Source organism: Macaca nemestrina, chromosome 7 (genome assembly GCF_043159975.1).
Source record: "Macaca nemestrina isolate mMacNem1 chromosome 7, mMacNem.hap1, whole genome shotgun sequence".
NCBI lineage: Eukaryota > Metazoa > Chordata > Mammalia > Primates > Cercopithecidae > Macaca > Macaca nemestrina.
The window spans coordinates 36,915,057-36,938,562 of NC_092131.1; the positions used below are offsets into that span (position 1 = coordinate 36,915,057).

The window sequence follows — 23,506 nt, forward strand, 5'->3', positions numbered from 1 at the left end:
GTCATGAGGGGAAGCATTTGTGCAACTGCTTGACCTCTGAGCTGAACTAGCTGTGTTTTTTTCTTGGAACACCATTTTTACTTAACCCTGATGGAAAAATTATGAGATTATTTAGATGTGGTCATTTGACAGATATTTCCCAAAAATAAAGAAAGTGAGCCTGTTATTTCAAGGAAAACAACCGGCAATACCTGTTGACAATAATAAAAATCTGAATTTTCAAACAAAAATGAAAATTTGGGAAACTCCTATCTACCACGATAAGCTTGACAGCTTCCCAATAATTAAAATTTCTTTCTGATTGGTGGTGATACCAATGAACATATTTTAAACATCATTACATAATAAAATGTGTCAACATTTAGAAAATCTACATTACTCAGTGAAGTAGTATTTTCCAAATGACCAATATAAAATGTTACAAAAGTATGCATGGGTAAAAGATCCATTCAGGGTGTAAGACAGATGAGTGGATTTTGATGTCATATAGTTCCAAAAGTTCACAGACATGGTTTTAGATTCCATATTGCAAGTAACTTTTAAGAAGCTCCCATTTCTTGGGTTTCAGTGAAAAATCAAAGAAAAATATCCAGGATTGTCTTAAAAGGCTACTAGAATACTTCTTTTTTGCCTGGGCAAGGTGACTCATGCCTGTAATCCCAGGACTTTGGGAGGCCAAGGCAGGTGGATCACTTCAGGTCAGGAGTTCCAGACCAGCCTGGCCAACACGGTGAGTGTGAAGCTGAATTTTTTTTTCAGATACTTCAATCAAAACAATATACTGCAGATGATTGAATGTATAGGTAGACACGAGAATCCACCTGTCTTTTAATATGCCAGACATTAAGAGATTTGCAAAACTATGTAACAAGGCCACTCTTCTCACTAATTTTTTGGGGGAGTGTAAATATAGTTATTCATAACTTTAAAATGTTATTTACACAAATATACAATAGATACATCATTGTTATTTTTAAATTAGTTAATAAGTAAACATTTGAAATTTTTGAGTTTTTCTTCCCACTCTAGTAAATATTCGTAGATAAAATCCGTATTTTTAAAACTCTAGCGTTTCCAATAACTTTTAAGAGCATAAGGCCGGGCACAGTGGCTCACGCCTGTAATCCCAGCACTTTGGGAGGCCGAAGCGGGTGGATCACCTGAGCTCAGGAGTTCAAGATCAGCCTGGTCAACATGGTGAAACCCCTCTCTACTAAAAACATAAAAAATAGCCAGGCGTGCTGGTGGGCGCCTGTAATCCCAGCTACTCGGGAGGCTGAGGCAGGAGAATTGCTTGAACCTGGGAGGCGGAGGTTGCAGTGAGTCAAGATGGCGCCATTGCACTCCAGGAGGCGGAGGTTGCAGTGAGTCGAGATTGTGCCATTGCACTGCAGCCTGGATGACAAGGGCAAAACTCTGTCTCAAAAAAAGAAAAAGAAAAGAAAAAAAAGAGTATAAAGGGGTTCTAAATCCAAAAAGTTAAGAACTGCAGCCATTGAACATTACTTTGGGCTAACTGGTCCAGAATAATAATAATAATAAACAACACCGAAATTCACCAAAATGGGAAATACCATGTGTGGTTTTAGATAAAGGACCAGAGATTTAGTTTCAAACCTACAAACTAGTCCACTGTTTAAAAGGTGAGATTACAATTTTCACCTATTAAATATGCCAATTTGTGAAAGTATAGAGAGAAAGACAGTAATGGAGATGGTCAGTAGAATTATGAATTAGTACAAGCTCTTTCTAAACCAATGTGTTAACATACATTAAAAGCCTTTAAAATGTTTATGCTCCATAACTCATAACTCCTAAAAGCATTCCCTTCTAGGAATGTTTTCTGAAATAAAATGAAATTTGGAGAGATTACATACAAATACAGTTACTAAGCTTTAGATTAAATAGCTAGCCCAAGGAACTAAGCCTAAATGGAGAAAATAATTCATGCACAAAGATGGTCATTAAAAACTTATCTTCTCAAAATAGCAGAAATAACCTATAAAAATTTAGCTTTAGAAATAGCCAGGTATTTCTAAAAAAACTGTAACTCATTATGATGACTGTTATAATGATATTATATAGCAAAAAGTTGCAGAGTATTATTAATGTGAAATAATTCTAATATCACTGAAAGAAAAAAAATATAAAAATGAACATATTCAATCAGAACAATGTTTAAAAATATCTTCTAAGTAGAAAAAAATGGTTGGGCACAGTGGCTCAAGCTTGTAATCCTAACACTTTGGGAGGCTGAGGCAGGTGGGTCGCTTGAGCTCAGGAGTTTGAGAGCAGTATAGGCAACATTGTGAAACTCTGTCTCTATAAAAAATACCAAAATTAGCTGGCGTGGTGGCTCAAGCCTGTAGTCCCCGCTATTCGGGAGGCTGAGGCAGGAGGATCACTTGAGTCCCCAGGAGGCGGAAGTTGTAGTGAGCCGAGACGCACCACTGCACTCCAGCCTGGGCAACAGAATGAGATACTGTTTAAAAAAAAAGACAAGAAAAATAAAAAATAAAAAGTAATTTCCTCTGGCCTCTTTTTTTATACACTTTTCAAATTTTAAAAATATTTATAAAGTTTTAGCAAAAACAAATATTTCAACACAATAAATTATGAACTATAAATTCTAATAATAATGCTGTCAATAGTTTTTCCTAGTAGAAAAGATAAAAATTGTTTTTCAAGTGTTTTACTTTACTCACTTATAGTCTCTCTCCCAGAATTTCACAGGTCGGACATATGAAGTGATGAATATTGCACTTCCCAGAAAGGGGTTCAGTGGAGTAGAGAAGAAGGCCGAGACAGCAGCCTGAATAAACAGCATGGCTGAATCTATGGGAAAACTAGTTAAGGACACTGAAATTCATCTGAGCACAGATACCAAAAAAACCTCACAAAAACCTAGCAGATACATTTAGATTACATCAATTAGAGAACTGAGGGTCACCAGAAGAATACAAAAGAAGGTATCGCTGGGCAGCCATTAAGGGGTCACCAACAGAAAGACGTACAGAAAGTTCAACCTGGTATGATGTTTTCAAAGGAGCCAAATCAATATTTGCTAATACGTATTTAGTAAAAGTTCATATATTAATCTTGGGAAGAGATGTTAGAGTTCAATTTTCCACAAGGTTAAAACTAAAGCTTGCAGATACCGTAAGTCTGTCTTTCCATATCAATGTGGTTACTAACCCTTACTCCCTTACTATTATTTAGAAAACACTAAGAAATAGTGGGAGTAGAAAATTTTTTACAGAAGTTTAATTCTATCAGTTTCATATCATATTATGAAAAAATGTTTTGTGCTTTCATTTATTAAAAAATAATACTAAACATTTCTTTTATGTATTAAAGATTCCTGGACTTTAATATTCACATATGCAAATGTAAGATTTAAAATCAGCATTACTTTCTTACAAAACCTGAATACTTTTCTTATGTTCAGATGATCTGTGGGCTACAGATATTAATACAAGTTAAACAATCAACAGTATAGGTGTGGATATAAAAGGTTATGGTTTTTTTTTTTTTTTTGAGACAGAGTTTCACTCTTGCTGCCCAGGCTGGAGTGCAATGGCGTGATCTCGGCTCACCGCAACCTCCACCTCCTGGGTTCAAGAGATTCTCCTGCCTCAGCCTCCCGAGTAGCTGGGATTACAGGCATGTGTCACCACACCGGGCTAATTTAGTATTTTCAGAGGAGATGGGGTTTGTCCATGTTGGTCAGGCTGGTCTCAAACTCCCAACCTCAGGTGATCCACCCGCCTCGGCCTCCCAAAGTGCTGGGATTACAGGCGTGAGCCACTGCGCCCGGCCAAGATTATGAATTTTTGACAATTTATTACACAGTAAACTTTATCTATGCCTGTAAAAGATTATGCCTATAAACCAACGTTCTTGTCAAGGATATGACTGCCCATTCTTATTAAACTTTAATTAGAAGGATACGAGGAACTGCAAAAGGCTGAGCAAAGGCATGGAAAGCAGAACCCCATGTGATCTGCCACGGGGCAATATAGGTATACACGAACTGCAGTTTATAAAGGAGTTCCCAAAGCTGCAGGAGGAAAAGAATAGCTGTCAGTAAAAAAAAAAAAAAAAACTTATCAGATATTTGAATTAGAAAATGAAAAATCTGTAAAATGTATATTCCTCCTAACAGGGAAATGGCATTGAAATTATTTGCCATTTGCATAATAGGAAAAGATATATCAACTGCCTAAATGCTGCACTTATTTCTGAGTAAAGACACTTTCTAAGTAAAGATAGGTAGCTATATATGGATTTATGTTTCATCTGTTTAAAAAAAAAAAAAAATTCTATGCCCTCTACTGGCCATATTACGCTACTACAAGCAAAACAAAGAAAGGTAGAAAGCAGTCAAATAATTGTTCTTGAAAAAAAAAATCAAGATGTCTGCAAAGCTAAAGTAATACATATATTTATTTATTCTAAGACACATTTTCCGCAAATTTTAGTGCTATGGAAACTGAGTATGTTTTAAACGTAATGTCAAAAGGAATGTGAAAACAGCAGCTGTAATACAGTTGTCACCGTCTGTTTCCACAGAAATTTAGTTGTGTATACTAGGCATCTGTTCATAACCTTAATTGCTGTCAGTGGAAACAGGATACACATTTTAATTTTATTTAAGATTGGATATGTTACAGTTGAGCAGTTTTTCAATGCTGAATCAGAGTTGCTGTACTTGTCCAAGACTGCCTCTGCATGATTAGGCAACAATCCCCTCATCCTTTAAAATACTTTAACTGATTTACAAATGAACTTACTTAACTTCCAATTTAAAAACAGAAATCACAACTCCAACCAATTAAAAAATTGTAGATGAACTGCAGTATTTTTGCCATGATTCAAAATTATTTTTGCCATGACTCAAAATTATGCAGACCTCGGCACTAATGTAATCAGGATCATGGTAAGTAAAAGCAGCATGTATATATCATCATGATGCCATTACAATGACTTAAAAGCAATGACTCAGAAACCTCTTCAGATTCTAAGTGTGAAACAAACTGTACTTCAATTTTAACTGTAACATTAAAGAAAAGAACAATATGTAACAATATGTAAGGGTTGGTAGGTAAAGGGATTTTTTTATACATGTAATTTTTATTAAAAGGTTATTAAATCCATGATATACCTTACAATGATATCTTAAAGTAAAAAATATATCTGAAGAAATCCCTTGAATACCACCGATTGTCACTGTTAAATTCTATCTACTGACCAATTCGAATACAAACTCAAAGGGACAGCTTTCTCTGTTTTGTTCATTGGTGTAGCTTAAGCATCTAGAACAGTTCTAAAACAGCTTTTTGTTTTAAAAAATATGTTTAACAATAAAAGTATTAAGAAAATCCAAACTAATGCAGAGTTAAGTGTAGCAACTATATTTCAAAGATTATTTACTTTATATTTTACTGCAACTTTCACTTTTTTCCAACCAGTATAAGATGAAATACAATTTTCAATCTAAATATTTGAGTTTGTGAGAAACCACATGCTTCTTTATACAATTCTCTGATTAACTTTCTGGCTTCCTCCTTTGGTTAATAACCATACTCACTAGAAGAGGAAATAAATGATAAAAATGCAAATTAGTGACTGAACAGATATAATACCGAAATATTTTCAAAGCTATTTATCACAATATTGAAATTGACTATCAGTGAAATGGCTTTCCATTTTTACTGTTCCCCATCCTAGATCAGACTACTATCACATCTGAATTACTGCCATCATCGCTTAAGCTGTTCTCCGTACCTTTAGGTTCTCTCTTCCCCAACTGAAGCCAAATGTGGCTGACCAGGCTAACTTTCCTAAAATTGGAATTTCATTGTGTTTTGTAGCTGTTCATTTGCTTCAGCTCTCTGTTACCTATCAAATGGGATAATATATGTCAAAGTCCTTTGTATGTGGTCAGTGTTAACATGAAATTTAATCACTATTTAACTGACAAATAATCTGACTGTACAGCCTATTTCATTGAGAAAGGTAGTGTGATTCAGCAAAATGATTCTTGGGTTAGGAGGCAGAGGACCAAGATTTTACCATCTAATTTGTAAAAGGCCTAAGAACATCTATCTTATGGGTGGATAATGAATTTTAGCAGCAGCCGGTGAAGTTCAGAGTATTCTGCAAATGTCACATCAATCTAATTTCTGACTGCTCCCACCTAGCCTCAATCTCCTCAGCATCTACCTGTTTCACTGGCCTACAGAGCCCAATTCAATTATTACCACTTCTGTTTCTAAAATTATTCAAAACTATATACTTTTTGAGAGATTCTATATATTTCAAAATATATACTTATTAATGTTTCTCTAATTGTTTTATATAACTTAATCTTATCTTCTCAGTGATAGCAAGAAATATATCTTTTATAAATCACAGTGACTATCTTTGTTTAGGGATTCCAATGTGCTCCTAAATAACTGGTTGAAGAGAGATAACTTAAACAATAATAAATCAAATGAAATGTAAGAAAAATCTTGACTAAATAGCGTATAACTCAGGGAGATAGTTTTTATAGATAAGGATATTCCTTTCAGTGATAAATTACCTTGTTGAAGAGTATGGACATAAAGAAGAGATCCAACAGCATGGTCTCTGAAAAAGCTTCATAGTCAAATTTGAAAAAGAGCACAGTAAAGATGACTGTGACATACTGATATGTAGGGCTGCTAAAAGAGGATCGTAGCAACTTCAAACCAGCAATGGTGATCATTAAAGCACCTAATCTGTGACACAAAGAAAACACAAATCAACTCATGACTGAAAACATTAGAAGAGACAGTAACTTAAAATAAAATTCACCATTTACTTTACTAAGCCTACAAAATATACATTAAATGTAAGCTTCCAAAAATGATGTATACAGCTAGATAAATCACATCCTGAAAGTATCTGACTATTCCCTTTTAATTCTATTCATTATGATTCTTATCCTTTATATAAGGGACCATGTTTTAAAAATAATCGTATTATAATTCTGACATCTGATTCTCTATTTTCTCAATATTTCTATTACTTTAACACCAACTGCATTTAGCAAATGAAAAACATTAATGCAGACTCAACAATAGGTACCTACTCTATTAGGCAGGCTCATCAGATGACTATGGAGGCAACTGACCATTTATATGGTGTAAGTTACACAGTGCATCAAAATAGCCATCTAATATTAAAAATTAACCTTATTTTTAAAATGTCCTCTCATAAAATATCAATTGACAATGAGATGTCTGGAGTAGAGAATATGCTAACAGCAGAAACAAATGTTTAAAAAAGGGAAGTCAAGGACAAAATGTCACCTAAATTTTTAATCTCACAGTGCCTTGCATGAAGGAAACAATTGTTTAATATTTGATCAACAACTTAAGACATTGTTTATAACAGCCCCCAGTAGTCAGACAATATTAGAAGACTACTATACTTACTCTGTATCCAGTTTCTTTGGACTAGCAATTGTCTCTGCACTGCTGCTCAGTTCATTGAGAACAATCAATGGATAGATTATATTCTTCTCCACAAAAAGAAGCCACACATGAAGTTTCTCAAACCACATCATCGTGGCTGCATCTAACAAGGCAGTATAAATCAAGAAGACTACATGTCATCTAACGTATGAAGTAGTTTGTCAATGTGATGAGAAAGAAAAATTTTACAACTCAAATTTAGTACCAAACTACAAATAAAATGTTTTTAAAAAGCCAGTACTTTAATCAACTGTCAACTTCTGTGAGCTCTCAGATACTTACAAATTTGCAAGTTAGACATGATTTATCATTTAGATGAGTTTCAAACTTTAATTCTTGAAACCTCAGTTTTTAACCATAACTTTTCTCATTTATGCTTATAACTTATCAAAAAAAGATTACTGAAGATCATTAGATTGCTCCTTCCAGCCAAAATAAAAATACGATATGATTTGAATTCGCATACTTAAGAGCAATTTTCATTGCCAATAATTTTTTTCCAATGCTACAATATTATTTCATCGGGGAAAGTGTCTGGGATAAACTAAAAGATTTAAAACATGGTTCTTTGGCTATCTGAAAACAGTATCACCTGGTTTTAGGAAGTTCTCTAAGATATAATATTTTTTCTTTGAGTTGCTAAAATCAGTACAAGGAAAAAAACAACTTTGCTGTTAGTAGTATAAATGTCAAAATGTTATGCTGAAACAAAATTTGTATTTAGACTAAATATTCTAAGGTTAAAAAAATAAGATCAATAATTTATTTTAACGAAAAGTGTTGGTCTTTAAAACAAACTAGATATGTGTCATCATTTATATATGAAAGCAGTAATAGTTCACCATTAAAAACATATCTCATTCTGAGTTATTTTCCTGATGGTATAAATGGGCCAGATTCTTATGCAGTTTCATGTCATTTTCCTTTTTGAGGAAGCTTTCAAGGGCTTCAGAGTTCTCTAAAAAAGTTATCTTCAAGCAATTGAATGATTTACTCTACAGTAATTTGCTAACTGAAAAAAAAAGTGTGAGAAAAAAGTTGGCTTATTTAATAACCATTGGTATACAATAAATTATGACATAGGTATGAACATTATTATTTCTCTAAACTGAGGAAGTACAATATATTATAGATAATGGGGCCAATGAACAAGAGCTGAATACTTGAACAGGAAAGAAACGTCAGGGTTTACAGTGGTAAGGAAAAAGCTTGGCGAGTGAATTAGCCTTCTATCTCTTTTCCATCATTTTATACCTTATTGCAAATCTGAACTAATAACAGCAATTAAAAATGTTTTTAATTTCTTTTCACGTTGTCAACTCTTTTACACTCCTCTCTGGTAGGACACAGTGTCTCTGACAGAAACAGGAACAAAGACCTTTCTACCTCCCTACACATTAAGTTAAAACTATTTCAAGTAGAGAGGCCTTAAAGAGGACTGGATTGCCTGTATGGCACTGAAAACTAATTAGGGGGAAGAGTAGGGTCAGGAAAGAGAAGTAATGGACATACAAAAGAGGATTCATCAATGAGAAGTCTGTGAAGAACAATTTAGAGAGGCGAGAAGTAAGTTTCTTCTGTGGAAAATTGGCATTGTAACACTGACACTCATATTTCAGCTAAATTAATGCATCCTGCAAGAGATTAGATTCATTAACAGCTTCAAACTTAAGCAAAAAAACACAAGCCAAATGTTCTGTGATGATATTCATTTAACTCAGTCATCTATCAATATAGCAAAGGGAAAAACTCGGAATATTAAAAAGAAAAGTGCTAATGAAATACTTACTTCGAACTTCATACTGATTATACTCGAGTGTCTTTAGCAGAGGATGAGAGAAACAGTGCCATGGTAGCTGTTTTCTAACTTGAGGCAGCACATAATGGGTTACAAAACCCACAAAGCCAACCAATGTATACAACACATACTTGAGGGCAGGCTAAAGAAAATAATAATAAAAGTGATAAAATTAGGAGTGATTCTGAGACTTACCGTAGAAATTCTAATTTGTCAGTTCAGTTTTCCATCTGATAATGGACAATGTCCATTTTAGAATATAAGAACTAAACATTTTTCTACGGTTAACATTTCTAAATTATGTAGTTTGTTCTAATCAGCCTTGAAAGTTAGTGACTATTCATGTATCACAGATATTTTGAAATGTGTTAACTACTTTCTCTGGTGTCTTACACTATTGTATAACGAGAGAGTGGCCTAAGGTGTATTGCCTATTACATGAATGTTCTACGAGATGTTCAGAGAAATGTATTAAATTGTTTTTAGTAGCAGAGATGATGGGGTAAGGCGGGGTCCACCCAGAGCAGTTGGCTGCGTGCACTGGTTCACAGTACATGGCTTAGCACACGGCTGTATACCTGTCCCCTGGCATAGAGACCCAGGTGCCCTGCGGCCGCTGGCTTTGGTCACTGTGGTAATGTCATCTATAACCATCACTGACCTGTTCATCACAGCCAGCAAGAGCCCAGCCCAGTCTCTCCACTGCTACCCCTCATGCTTCGCAGCAGGGTCATCTGTTCCTTCCTGGATTGCATCACCAATTACAACAAGGCCTAAAAGCTTGATGCATACCTGTACAAGTGCACAGGACAGAGACCATTTGTGACTATGAAGGTTGTGGCAAGGCCTTCAACAGGGATTGCCATCTGAGTTGCCATATCCTGATTCATACTGGAGAAAAGTCATTTGTTAGAAAGACGTATGCATCTTAAAACTTTTCTTCCCTGCTACCACCAATAGCCAAGTATGCTGACTGGAGACTCATGGACCAGCCTGCCCAGACCCAACACCACAGGCACCCATGTTTGCCGATCCATGGGCCAAGGACTAGTACACCTGACCCACTGCAGCCACTACTGGCGTCTGAGGTCTAGCCAGCCTAGCATCTGTATCCCCAGCAATGCCTCACCACAGCCTCTATGAACAAATGCAGCCTGAGTCACTGAGGAATTCACAGACATGACTAACGCCGATTATGGCCAAAGAAATCATATGGAGAGTACGCTACCATGCACAACCAGAATCAAAGACAAAGCATCCTGTCCAACCAACACTATACATATATCTAAAGGAAACAGTCTGTCTCTCCAAACGCCAATCCATACAATTGGAAAAACTGTTACATCAGATGTATCAATGTAAGGACACAAGAAACATGAAAAAGCAAGAAAATGTAACACCTCCAAAGGAACATAATAATTTTCCAGTAATAGATACCAAAGAAAAGGAAATCTATGAAATGTCTGAAAAAGAATTCAAAATAATGATATGAAGGAAACTCAGTGAGATACGAGAGAACACATAAGAGTAATACAAAGAAATCAGGAAAACAATTCATGATCTAAATGAGAAACTCAACAAAGAGATATATCATAAAAGGGAACCAAACAGAAATTCTGGAACTCAAGAATTCAACAAATGAAATAAAAAATATAAGCAAGAGCTTCAACAATAGATTAGATCTAGCAGAAGAAAGAATTTCTAAACTTTAAGATGGATCTTAAAAAAAAAAAAAAACGGAAGGAAAGAAAGAAAGAAGGAAAAAAAAAGCTCACATGATATATATGACACTGCAAAAATGACCAAATATTTGAATTTTGGAGTTTCTAGAAGAAATGAGCAAAGGCATAGAAAGCCTATTTAAGGAAATAATAGCTGAACACTTCCCAAGTCTTAGACATCTAGATACAGGAAACACAAAGTTCTCAAATACAATTCACCCAGTAAGGTCTTTTCCAAGGCACATTATAGTCAAACTGTCAAAAGTCAAAGACCAAAAGAGAATTCTGAAAACAGCAAGAGAAAAGGGTTAAGTTATATACAAGGAAACCCCCATTAGACCAACATCTAATTTCTCAGTAGAAACCTCACAAGCCAGAAGAAAATGAGGTGACACATTCAAAGTGCTGAAAGAAAAAACTCTCAGCTAAAAATACTATACCAAGAAAAGCTTTAGCCTTCAAAAACGAAGGAGAAATAACATCTTTAGCAAAAAGCAAAGACTAAGAGAATTTATTACCACTAGACTGGCTCTACCAGAAATTAATGAGTCTTATAATTAGAAGCAGAAGGATGATATCTACCATCATGAAAACACATGAAAGGATAAAAACATTGGTAAAGAAGATAAACGAATGATTTTTTTTAAAAAAAAGTCAATGTTATTACTACAAAAAACCAATCAAATTGGAGAGTAAATAATAAAAGAGGAAGAAAGGAACAAAGGATATATAAAACATTCAGAAAACAATGAACAAAATGATGGGAGTATGCCTTCACCTAGCAAAAAACCTTGAATGTAAATGGCTTAAATTCCCCAGCTAAAAGATATAGATTGTCCAGATGTGTATACTGATATCAACATAAATAAATAAAAATATAGTCTGCTTGAATTTTTTTTAAAAAAACAGTCAAATTATATGCTGCCTATATGAAACTAATTTCCCCTGTAGACACACACATAGATTGAGAGAAGACATTTAAAAATATATTCCAGACAAACAGAAACTAAAGCATACTGGCAGAGCTATACTTGTCTTAGGCAAAATAAACTGCAAGTCAAAAGACATGAAAAGAGACAAAGAAGGCCATTATAATAATAATAAAGGTATTGGCCGGATACGGTGGCTCATGTCTGTAATCCCAGCACTTTGGGAGGCCACGGCAGGTGGATCACGAGGTCAGGAGATCGAGACCATCCTGGCTAACACGGTGAAACCTCGTCTCTACTAAAAATACAAAAAATTAGCTGGGCGCAGTGGCAGGCACCTGTAGTCCCAGCTACTCAGGAGGCTGAGGCAGAATGGCGTGAACCCGGGAGGCGGAGCTTGCAGTGAGCTGAGATCACACCACTGCACTCCAGCCTGGGTGACAAAGTAAGACTCTGTCTCAAAAAAATAAATAAGTAACAAAGGGATCAATTCAGAAAAGGGTATAACAACTATAAAGACATATGCACCCTACACCTGAGCACCCAGATACATAAGGCAAATATTATTAAAGCTAATGAGATAGACCCCAATAGAATAATAGTTGGGAATATCAACGCCTCAATTTCAACATTGCACAGAGCACCTAGACAGAAAATCAACAAAGAAATATCAGACTTAGTCTGCACTACAGAACAAACAGACCTAGCAGACATTTATGTCATCCAATAGCTGCAGAATACACATTGTCCTCATTAACACATGGGACATTCTCCAAGACAGACTATATGTTATGCAATGAAACAAGTCTCAGCAAATTTTTAAAAATTGAAATCATATGAAGTATCTTCTCAGACCATTATGAAATAAAACTAAAAATAAATAACAAGAGGAACTTTGGAAACTGTACAATTAAACAGATATTAAACAATGTGCTCCTGAATGAAAACTGGGTCAACAAAAAAACTGAAAATAAAATTTAAAAATTTCCAAAACAAATGAAAATACAACATACTAAAACCTATGGAATATAGCAAAAGCAAATGCTAAAGGAAAGAGTATAGTATAGTATAGTATAGTATAGTATAGTATAGTATAGTATAGTATAGTATAGTATAGTATGGTACAGTATAGTAAAGTATATAGGCAATAAATGCCTCCATCAAAAAAGTAGAAAGACTTCAAACAACCTCATGATGTATCTCCAGGAACTAGGACCTAAGAAAGGTAAGAGCAGAAATAAATTAAATTAAAATGAAGAAACAATACAAAAGATCAAGGAACCAAAAAGTTGGCTTTTTGAAAAGATAAATGAAATTGACATACCTTTAGCCAGAAAAAGAAAGACCCAAATAAATAAAATCAGAGATGAAAAAGGAGATATTACAACTAATAGTGCAAAAATTCAGAGTATCATTAGTGGCTACTATGAGCAACTATATGCGAATAAATTGGAAAATCTAGAGAAAATGGATTAAGTCCTAGACACATACAACCTAACAAGATTGAACAATGAAGAAATCCAAAAGCTAAACAGACCAATAACAAGTAAAAAGATAGCAGCCATAACAAAAAGTCACCCAGTAAAGAAAAGTCCAGGACCAGATGGCTTCACTGCTGAACTCTTCCACTGTTGGTGGAAATATAAATTAGTAAAACCACTATGGAGAACAGTTTGGAAGTTCCTGAGAAAACTAAAAATAGAGTTACTGTATTATCCAGCAATCCCAATGCTGGATATATACTCAAAAGAAAGGAAATCAATTTTATTGAAGGGATATCTGTACTCAATGTTTGTTGCAGCACTGTTCATATCAGCCAAGATTTGGAGGCAACCTAAGTGTCCATCAACCGATGAATGAATGGATAAAGAAAATGCGGTACATATACACAATGGAGTACTACTCAGCCATAAAAAAAAGAATGAGATTCTGTCATTTGCTATACCATGGATGGAACTGGAGGTCATTATGTTAAGTGAAATAAGCCTGGTACAGAAAGACAAACTTCACATGTTTTCACTTATTTGTGGAAGCTAAAAATTAAAACAAATGAACTCATGGAAATAGAAAGTGGAAGGAGGGATGGTTATCAGAGACTGGGAAGGGTAGTAGGGGTGGTGGGGGGAGACAGTGATGGTTAATAGGTACAAAAAGTAGAAGAAAGAATGAATAAGATCTAGTACTTGATAGCACAACAGGGTAACTACAGCCAATAATCATTTAATTGTACATTAAAAATAACTAAGAGTAATAACTGGATCATAACACGAAGGACAAATGCTTGAGGGGATGAATACCCCATTTACCATGTGATTACTACACATTACATGACTGTATCAAAGTATCTCATGTACCCCATAAAAATATCCACCCATTCTCAAAAAAATGAAGAATGTCTAGAGAAATAATGGCCAAAATTTTCCAAATTTAATAAAAACTATAAACCACAGATTCAATAAACCCCAAGCACAAAGACATGAAGAAAACTATGTGAATGTACATCATAATCAAATTTCTAAAAACTAGTGATAAAAAGATAATCTTCAAGCAGTAGAGAAAAAGTTATCTACATAGGAATAAATTCAGTCAGAAGCAATAAAAGGGAGAAGACAGTGGAACAACATCTTCATGTACTAGAAGAGAAAAAACCTGTCGTCTTAGAATTTTATACCCAATGAAGTATCTTTCAATACCAATAGTGAAATAAGGACTTATTCAGAGCTACAAAAGCTAAGGAAAGTTGCAGATTTTCACTACAAGAAATGTCCCAGGACAGCAAGAAAGGGGGATTTTAAACTGGAGAGGAAGCCGGGTGCAGTGGCTCATGCCTGTAGTCCTAGCACTTTGGAGCCAAGGCGGGAGGATCACTTGAGCTCAGGAGTTCCAGACCAGCCTGGGAAACATAGTGAGACTTCGTCCCTAAGTAAAAAAGAAATGTCCTAGGAAATCTTTCAAGCAGGAGGAAAAATGACACCAAATGGAAACATGGATATGCACAAAATAATGCAGGGCACTAAACATGATAATTACATGCCCTACAGATGAAAGAAATAGTCCTTGATGAGCTGTACTTAAGGAACAACACCTAAGAAGCCTTACCCATACCTGAACCTGATTTAGATTATAACGTTCTAGACTTCCAACTATACTGGAATGAGACTTTTGGGGGATATAGGAGAGGGTATGTGCACTTTGCATTTAGAAGGGATGTTGATCATGGTGGTCTACTGATGGACTGCGGTAGTCAGCTTCTGAAGTGGTTCCCATGATCCTTGCCTCTTGCTTTTATACTTGAGTATATTCTCTTCTCACAATGTACCAAGGTTAGTCTATGTGCACAACAGAATATGGAAGAAATGGTGGCATGTCATTTCCAATACCAGGTTATAAAACAGTACAGCTCCTGTCTTGGGCTTTCTCTCTCAAGGATCACTTGCTCTGGGGGAAACCAGCTGCCATTTTATGAGTACAGTTAGGTAGCCTATGGTGAGGACCACATGGAGGGGAACTGAGGTCTCCAGCCAATAATCAGAAGGAACTGAGGCCTATAAACAGTGAACCTCAGATGATTGTAGCATCATGAAAGATCCAGAGCTAGAATCATCCAGCAAAGCCACTCCCAGATTCATAACCCAGAGAAATCATGAGAAAATAAGTATTTGTTGATAATAAAAAAAAAAGTCATGTATTTCAGCACTATGGACAAACATTAAAATCTAATCAGAAATTAGTCCAAACAAAGTTATAAGTCATGTGCTGCTTAACAACAGGATACATCATGAGAAATGTGTGGCTAGGAAATGTCATCATCGTGCAAACATCAGAGTGTACTTACACAGACAAGACACTGAGGCTATGTGGTAGAGCCTATTGCTCTTAAGCTACAAAAATGTACAGCATGTTACTGTACTGAATACTGTAGGTGACTGTAACACAATGGCAAATATTTGTGTATCTAAACATACACAGGCTGGGTGCAGTAGCTCACAGCTGTAATTCTAGTACTTTGGGAAACTGAGACAGGAGAATTGCTCGAGCTCAGGAGTTTGAGACCAGCTTGGGCAACACAACAAGACTCAGTTTTTACAAACAACAACAACAACAACAAATTATTTAAATTAGCCTGGTGTGGTGGCGCACATCTGTAGTCCTAGCTACTTGGGAGGCTGAGTGGGAGGATCGCTTGAGCCCAGGGGTTCAAGGTTACAATGAACTGTGATCACAACAATGCACTCCAGCCTGGGTGACTGAGTGAAACCCTGTCTCAAACAAACAAATAAATAGAAGGAGAAAATGATTCCTTACCTGCAATACTGTGAAGACTGTGCTTACATGAATAGCAAAATATAGCACACCAATTACAATGCATACTACCAGGTCAGACTGTAATCGCTCACTCTGTAGGGAAAAAAAGAATTATTAAACAATTATATAAAAATTTTTAAAATCTTTTACCTTTATTCCCCATTGGCACAGTTTAAGAATTAACTTTTTGCCAGGCTAGCTCAGTCAGTATTAAAGGAAAAAAAAAAGAATTTTTCATTGATACTTTTACACTTCTAGATTCATTCTCTCTCTCTCTCTCTCTCTCTCCTCTCTCTCTAAGATGGAGTGCAGTGGGACAATCTCAGCTCACTGCAACCTCTACCTCCTGGGTTCAAGCGATTCTCCTGCTTCAGTCTCCCAAGCAGCTGGGACTATAGGCACACACCACCATGCCCCACCATACCTGGGTAATTTTTTGTATATTTAGTAGAGACAGGGTTTCACCATGTTGGCCAGGCTGATCTCTAACTCCTGACCTCAAGTGACACGCCCATCTTGGCCTCCCAAAGCGCTGGGATTACAGGTGTGAGCCACCACACCTGGCCACACTTCTAGATTTCTTACACATATTAACCACAAAAAATCTTATTTTCTTCCTCAATTTCCTCATATTTTGGCTTTGACACTGTAATACTAAAGAATTGAACAACTTACCTAATTCTGCATGCCGTATAACATATTGCAATAAAGTCTTTTAGAATGAAGATTTTATTCCCCCATTGGTCTGTAAGTTTTACTTTTACATATGGGGAAAGGAGATAAGGTACCTTAAGGTACTGTAATTTTTCATTTAGAGCACTAATGCTCTACTCATATATGTTTGTTTTTGAGACAGGGTCTCACTATGTTGCCCTGGCTGAAGCGCAGTGTCTATTCACTGGTACAGTCATTGCACACTAGAGCTCAGAACCCCTGAGTTGAGGGGATCCTCCAGCCTTAGTATATCCTTTGGATAACTTATACTTTCATTGGTCTTTTGACATGTGAAAACTGTTATGCTTAAGTCCATTTTACTTATTAGATTTTGGTTCTATCAGTGGTTATAGAAAAATCAGAAACCTCTTGATATCTTTGGTCATCAACAGACCTCTTAGATTTATGCTTATAAGCCAGATTCAGAATATCCTACTATACTTAACATGAAACATTCTCTGTCCACATGGAAACCGAAGTTAGAAAAAAGTCATTCTAACATCTTGATATAGTTTTGTATTTCTAAAGTTTCTGAAAGAATATGTGAACAGGTCAAGTGCACTGAAAGTAAATGTGTCTAATTCAACATCTATATAAATTCAGTCTTTTGCAAAGGAAAATGACCTAAAACTGAGAAAAAAGATTTTGTTTTATTCCACAAATAGATATGAATTTACAGAAATCATTTTTCAAATAATTACTAAAAGAATACAAGCAACATTATAATTCATGAAATTAGAAAATTTTAAAAACTACTGCATTTACTTAAGTACATTAGTACAGATTATTGTTCTCTCCTTCAGCCTAGAATACACACACAGTTTTAAGACTGGCCTTGAGAAATAAAACAACCTAAAAAACTAATAAATGACTTACAAAGGCCATTTTTTTCAACAAGACGAACAACAACAACAAAATGAATCTAATTTGTGTTAATGCTGATCTTTCAGATCCTAGTCTAAATCGAATAGGAATAAAAATTCTATGGCCAATGAAATGACTTAATTTCATCTGACCTAAAAATAAAATGCTTAGTATTCTGTTCTATGCACAAACCAAGTCTGAGGAATGAGCATTTCTTACATTTTAATATTTGGAATAAAGACAACAATGTACAACTAATCCTATAAATTATAATTATACATTTTTCTCCAATTACTAATGACTTTCAAAAAGTGTTCCTCATATAACATGATCAACTGTCTAAGATTTAAGTCTTTTAGGTGATTCTAAATGTTAAAACTTACAACAGAATTTCTAAGTTTTTCAGGCAGTGGATCTTTTACTTCAGATAGAGGGTCTTCTGGATTTTTCTCTTCCGTTTTTGGAAAAATCTTGGATTGCACTAAAGAGCTTTATGTGAAAAAAAAAAAAGAAAAAAATAATAGAAAATACACATATAATCTGAAAATCAGTGATTCAAATGGGCAATGAAGTTTATGATAGAAAACCAAATGATTCGAGTATATTTAATCATTACCAAATGAGAAATTCTAAAATGTTTAGGATATCATAAATTAAGCATACAGTGAAAATATTTTTATTAAAACATAGTTTCAATAATTGGGAAGGAAAACACTAATATTCCCAGCCAACCTGATTAGAATAACCCAAAGTTAATATATTTTGAAACTTATTATAGATTAGGCCAAAGCACTTTGGAAAGGCATTGGAAAAAAGAGATCTTGAAAGTTATTTGAAAAAAACACCAACTTATTTAAATTTCTTTAGTTCAGTAACAATTGGGTTCACTTACAAAAGTACAGACGGATCACTGCTTTGTCGGCTGAGATGGTAAGACACTGCCACTAATAAACCACAAAAAATGGAGAAAAGTACTGGAATATGCTGGCCATCCCAAGAATCCTGTAGAAAAACGAATTTAACAGAATAATATGCTTCTAATTTACAATACTTCACATAATCCTTTTGTGTCAGTATTTTGGAAAAAGACAATGAACTTAAATTCAACAAAAGTTTTTAGCCATGTTATTAATTGCATTTTATTCCAGAAAAATTTAGATTTATTACTTTCTGATGAGCTAGAATCTAGCCACTAGGTGTCTTTGGTACTAAAGCTACAGATTTTTTTCAGGGGGAGAGCACTAATGCTCTACTCATATATGAGGAATAATTTGCTTTTGATGAATATGGCTATCAATTCTGTCACATTTTAAATGCTATTAAGTTTGCAGTAAACTGTGTTCCTTTTGGAAGAATAAGATATCTTGGTATAGTAAATTTTATATACAATAATAGAGTAGGAAAAGACAACACATGATACATTAGGCAAAAGAAAAGGCTGACATTTGGTGTGTTACTCTCTTGATGCCTTTGCCCATGTAATAAACTACTATGTCCTCCACAGCACTGAGCAGGCATTCAGTAACTGTTTTCTGAAAGAATGACTACATACACCCAGAAGGAAATACTACAAAGGCTATCTTCCAAGGCCAACCACACATGTGGTCACTCCATGTGAGCTCTGCTCATTGTAGCATCTCTGGAGTCTATCAGCATGATACCTGGCAGAGAGTGGGCAATACGCTAACTGGAACAGGTTACAGTTCTTAAGTATGTCCTGTGTACGTAGACACTATTCTAATCCTTCATTGTTCTCTGGAGATTCGGAAAGGAAACATGGTAAGAGTGGGGACCCAAATGGCAGTTTTTAATACAACTTGCCTTTTTCCCACTTAAAAGCAGACTTGGAAATTGTTTCACATCATAATGCAGACATTTTTTTTTTAATGGCTACATCAAAACCTTATCATCATATTGAACACTGTGTAGAGCTGCATCCTTAGATCTTTATTTCCCAAATAATTTTTACAGTAACCTCGAAAATATATACTATTACCCCCAATTTATAGATGAGAAAACTAAGGCACAGAAGAGGGTTTAAGTAATTTGTCCAGTTAAGCAGTAGAGCCAGAAAGTGAACTCTTGATATGTTTGAATATACTGAAAAGAAGTTAAACAATATCTTAAGAGCTTGAGAATGAAAGGGAGATAAATACATACAAAAGCAAAGTATAGCAGAAAACAAAAGATATGAAGGAAGAGCATTTACACAGTGATAACAAAGTAAACACAGGTATACAAGGGAGACAAGAGAGGCTACATGTGCAGTGCAAGCTGGGGTGAGAGAAAGTAAGTCAAGCCTCTGGGAGACCCTCTCTTGAGCAACCCACTTTCTCAGCATGAGAAAACTCTCTCTCTCTTTCTCTTCTTCTTTGTCTACTAATCTTTCCACTCCTAAACCCACTCCTTGTGTGTGTCCGTGTCTTGAATTCTTTCTTGGCGCGAGACAATGAACCACAGTGCCTAGAAAGAGCCATGAAGTTTGCCTTTGAGGAGTTCCGCCTGTGGTACCAGTTTGCTCTGTCCCTGATGGCTGCTGGAAAATCTGCTCGTGCTGTGAAGGTGCTGAAAGAGTGACTCTACCCGAAGCCAGACAATGCCACCATCCCTCTCCTCACTGCCAAGCTATACATGGGCTCCCTGCACTGGCTGGAAGAGGCTGAAAAGTTTCCCAAAAGTGTCATTGATGTGAGAGAGAAAACATCAGAGTTCAAGGCCAAAGGCCACTTAGGTCTGGGGCTCATGTACAGACATGAGCAGGACCTGCTGACGGTGAGAGACGTCCTACCCACAGAGCTGTTGAGCTGCAGAGCTGGGCTGCCTAAGTCTATACTGCAGGATTACCACAGTCCCCTTCCGTCTCAGGAGGTGGTTGAAGTTGGGGCATTCTTGTGTGCTGTCCTGTGGAGCCCTAGGTACTGCTGTCCTCTTTGTTTGGTCTGATGGGAGAATGTGAGGGCAGGCAGAAAGGTCCTGTGCCAGGGCTTCTGGACCTTGTTTTCAGGTGCATTATGCTGTTGGTGCACTGGGCACCTCGCTGGGCTTTGAGGGATGACTAGCCCACTCAGCCTTGCACCTGCACCTGTCCCAGCACTTGGACCCCAGGCCAAGGGATGTTGGATTTGACATATAAGAATATAGACAAGTCAGGGACAGACACTTCCAAGGAGCTTCCCTTGACTGGTCAGGAAATGTCCCTTCTCCATTGGCACATTTTAATTCGCAGATATGTACATGTGCAGCGTAGCAGCTCACCAGACACCCAGGGCTCTTGGGTGCAGTGATTTTGGATGTGCTTAGAGTTCTGGTGGAAGGGCTTCTGGCTAAGAAAAAAGTCTTGTATACTTTGTGAAGTTTTCAGTGATGTTTGCAGAAAGTTTAAATTAACAACCTTTTTCTGAACTGTTACTGCTCCTTAATTATGTTGTTAAATATAACACAAATGTAAAAAAAAGAAATCTCAAAAACAAATGGATAACAATGAATTTGAATTAGTATAAGGTAAAATATTCTTATAACCATCGCCTTGCTCAGGACCTCATTTATGATGATGAGGGAAGGAATACGGGAGACAAAAGCCATAAATTCCTGGACATAAGCAGGGAATTTGGCTTTGAGCTACTTAATGGCCAAGGGAATTTTAAAAATAACACTGGTTATATGGGGAAAAAACAAAAAGCCAAAACCAAAATGCATGCTAGATTTCTTAGGAAAACAAACAAGAATTGGCTGTCATCAAGATTTAAAAGAAACATCTTGACTGAGTCTTTACAGAAGGGACGCTAAACAAAGCATTGAAGGACATCAACATGACAGCCCCATGATAAAGGGACCACCGTTTTCTCACACACACTCTTGGAAGATGCCTCCATGCAAATGACAGGCATAATACTGAAAGGAAACGTGGGCAAGGAAACCCTAGAGGCGGTCAGACAGCCTGGTCCAAACATGCAGCTCTCGGATGGTTTAACCTAATCTAGGGATGTAAACTAGAATACTCTGAGGAATAAATGGAACACATGCATTCTAAACTAGCTTCTAAAAAAAAAAGAAAGTCAAGCCTCCAGCTTTCATACAAGGCAGTCCACAGGTTCTGCTGAAGATGTCAGAAAATACAAGAAGCAGAAATGAAAGGTAGATCTATGGAGGTAAATGCCAAAAAGAATCACTTAAAAATAGTAAGTCTGAGGAACGTAAAATGGGTTAGGAGATTGCTGTTCTTGCTGTAAGTCTTGTAAAACTATTTGACACTGTGATATATGAATGTACAACTTTGATAAAAATTAAAACTAAAAAAAAAAAAAAAAAAAAAAAAAAAAAAAAAGATGTCCAGCACAGCCACTTTGGAAAACTGTTAATTCCATTTCTAGGTATTTACCCAAAAGAAATGAATACACATGTCCACAAAAAGACTTGCACAATGATGTTTACAGCAGGCTTATTCATAACATTCCTCAACTAGAAACAACTCAAATGAGCATCTCTAAGACAGTAGGTAAACTGTGATACAGTCATACAATGTGGGTAAGAAGGAATTAAAACTAAATGGAATACTTATCTACAATAAAAAGAAACAAGCTTCTGATACACACAACTTGGATGAATCTCAACAGTATCACACTGAACAATTAAGTCAGATACGAAAGAATACATATGGTACGATTTCATTTATATGAAGTTCAAGAACTGCAAACCTAGTGTATAGTGAAAGATAACAACAGTGAGGATTAGGAGAGACAGGACAAAATACGAGGAAATTTTCTGAGGTAATGCAACTATTTTATATCTTGATAAGCGCATGATTACACAGGTGTATGCATTTGTCAAAACTTATCAGATTGTGTACTTCAGATATTTGGATTTCACTATATGTAAATTTTGCCTCAACTAAAACGAGTATTTAAGAAACAAAAAAAAAACAAAAGATGCCTGTTTTCATTTGACAAATACTTGACACTACTTATTACTCTCAGATAAAAGAAGAACATTCTTAAGTTTATCTCAAAATGACTTGTTTATTTTATTTAGATTAAAAATTCAGAAATATGTATTGAAAGCAATTCATGAACACCACCTGTTGTCTGCCTCCCTGCTAATTCGTATGTTGAAATCTCAATGCCCTGTGTGATGGTACTAGGAAGTTGCACCTTTGGGAGGTCATAAGGTCCTGATGGTAGAGCCCTCATGACCAGGATCACTGTCTGTAGAAAAGGAACCCCAGAGGGCAAGTCCTGTTTCTGCCACTGAGAATATAATAAGTTAGTGTCTGCAACTGGGAAGAAAGACCTCACCAGAACCTGACCATCCAGTACCCTGATCTCAGACTTCCAAGCCCCGGAACTGTGAGTAATAATTTTCTATTGTTTATAAGCCACCGTCTATGGTACTTTGTTAAAGCAGCCTGAACTGAGACACATCCTTAACTTACAAATTATATATAAACACACAGACAGTTAACTACTACTCTGTTGAATCACTAACTAGAAGAATCAAAAGCAAACCAAAACCTAGATGCCTTTAAGTTCTTAATGGATTCTGATTCAGAAGTGAGAGAAAGGACATAAACTATGAAAAACAAAACTGCCCAGGGAAATTGGCCTAGGTCAAAAGGTAGATCTGCTTCACCCACTGTAGTGGACCTTGACTTCCTTCAAGGTCTAAATGTTTTTATTT

At 35.9% G+C, this 23,506-nt stretch overlaps 1 protein-coding gene across 9 annotated transcripts in view; it reads right to left on the reverse strand.

Moving 5' to 3' along the window:
• LOC105494311 (pecanex 1) overlaps nt 1-23,506 on the reverse strand; it is a 209,971-nt gene that overhangs the window by 59,010 nt on the left and 127,455 nt on the right. For all 9 annotated transcript variants that reach the window (XM_011762638.3, XM_011762637.3, XM_011762633.3 and 6 more), the window contains 8 exons: nt 18,726-18,835; nt 18,217-18,322; nt 16,256-16,348; nt 9,292-9,442; nt 7,464-7,605; nt 6,587-6,764; nt 3,952-4,060; nt 2,706-2,835 (listed from right to left, as the gene is read on the reverse strand). In XM_011762638.3, the coding sequence (XP_011760940.1) occupies nt 2,706-2,835; nt 3,952-4,060; nt 6,587-6,764; nt 7,464-7,605; nt 9,292-9,442; nt 16,256-16,348; nt 18,217-18,322; nt 18,726-18,835 (1,019 nt within the window). The remainder of the gene's footprint in view (nt 1-2,705; nt 2,836-3,951; nt 4,061-6,586; nt 6,765-7,463; nt 7,606-9,291; nt 9,443-16,255; nt 16,349-18,216; nt 18,323-18,725; nt 18,836-23,506) is intronic.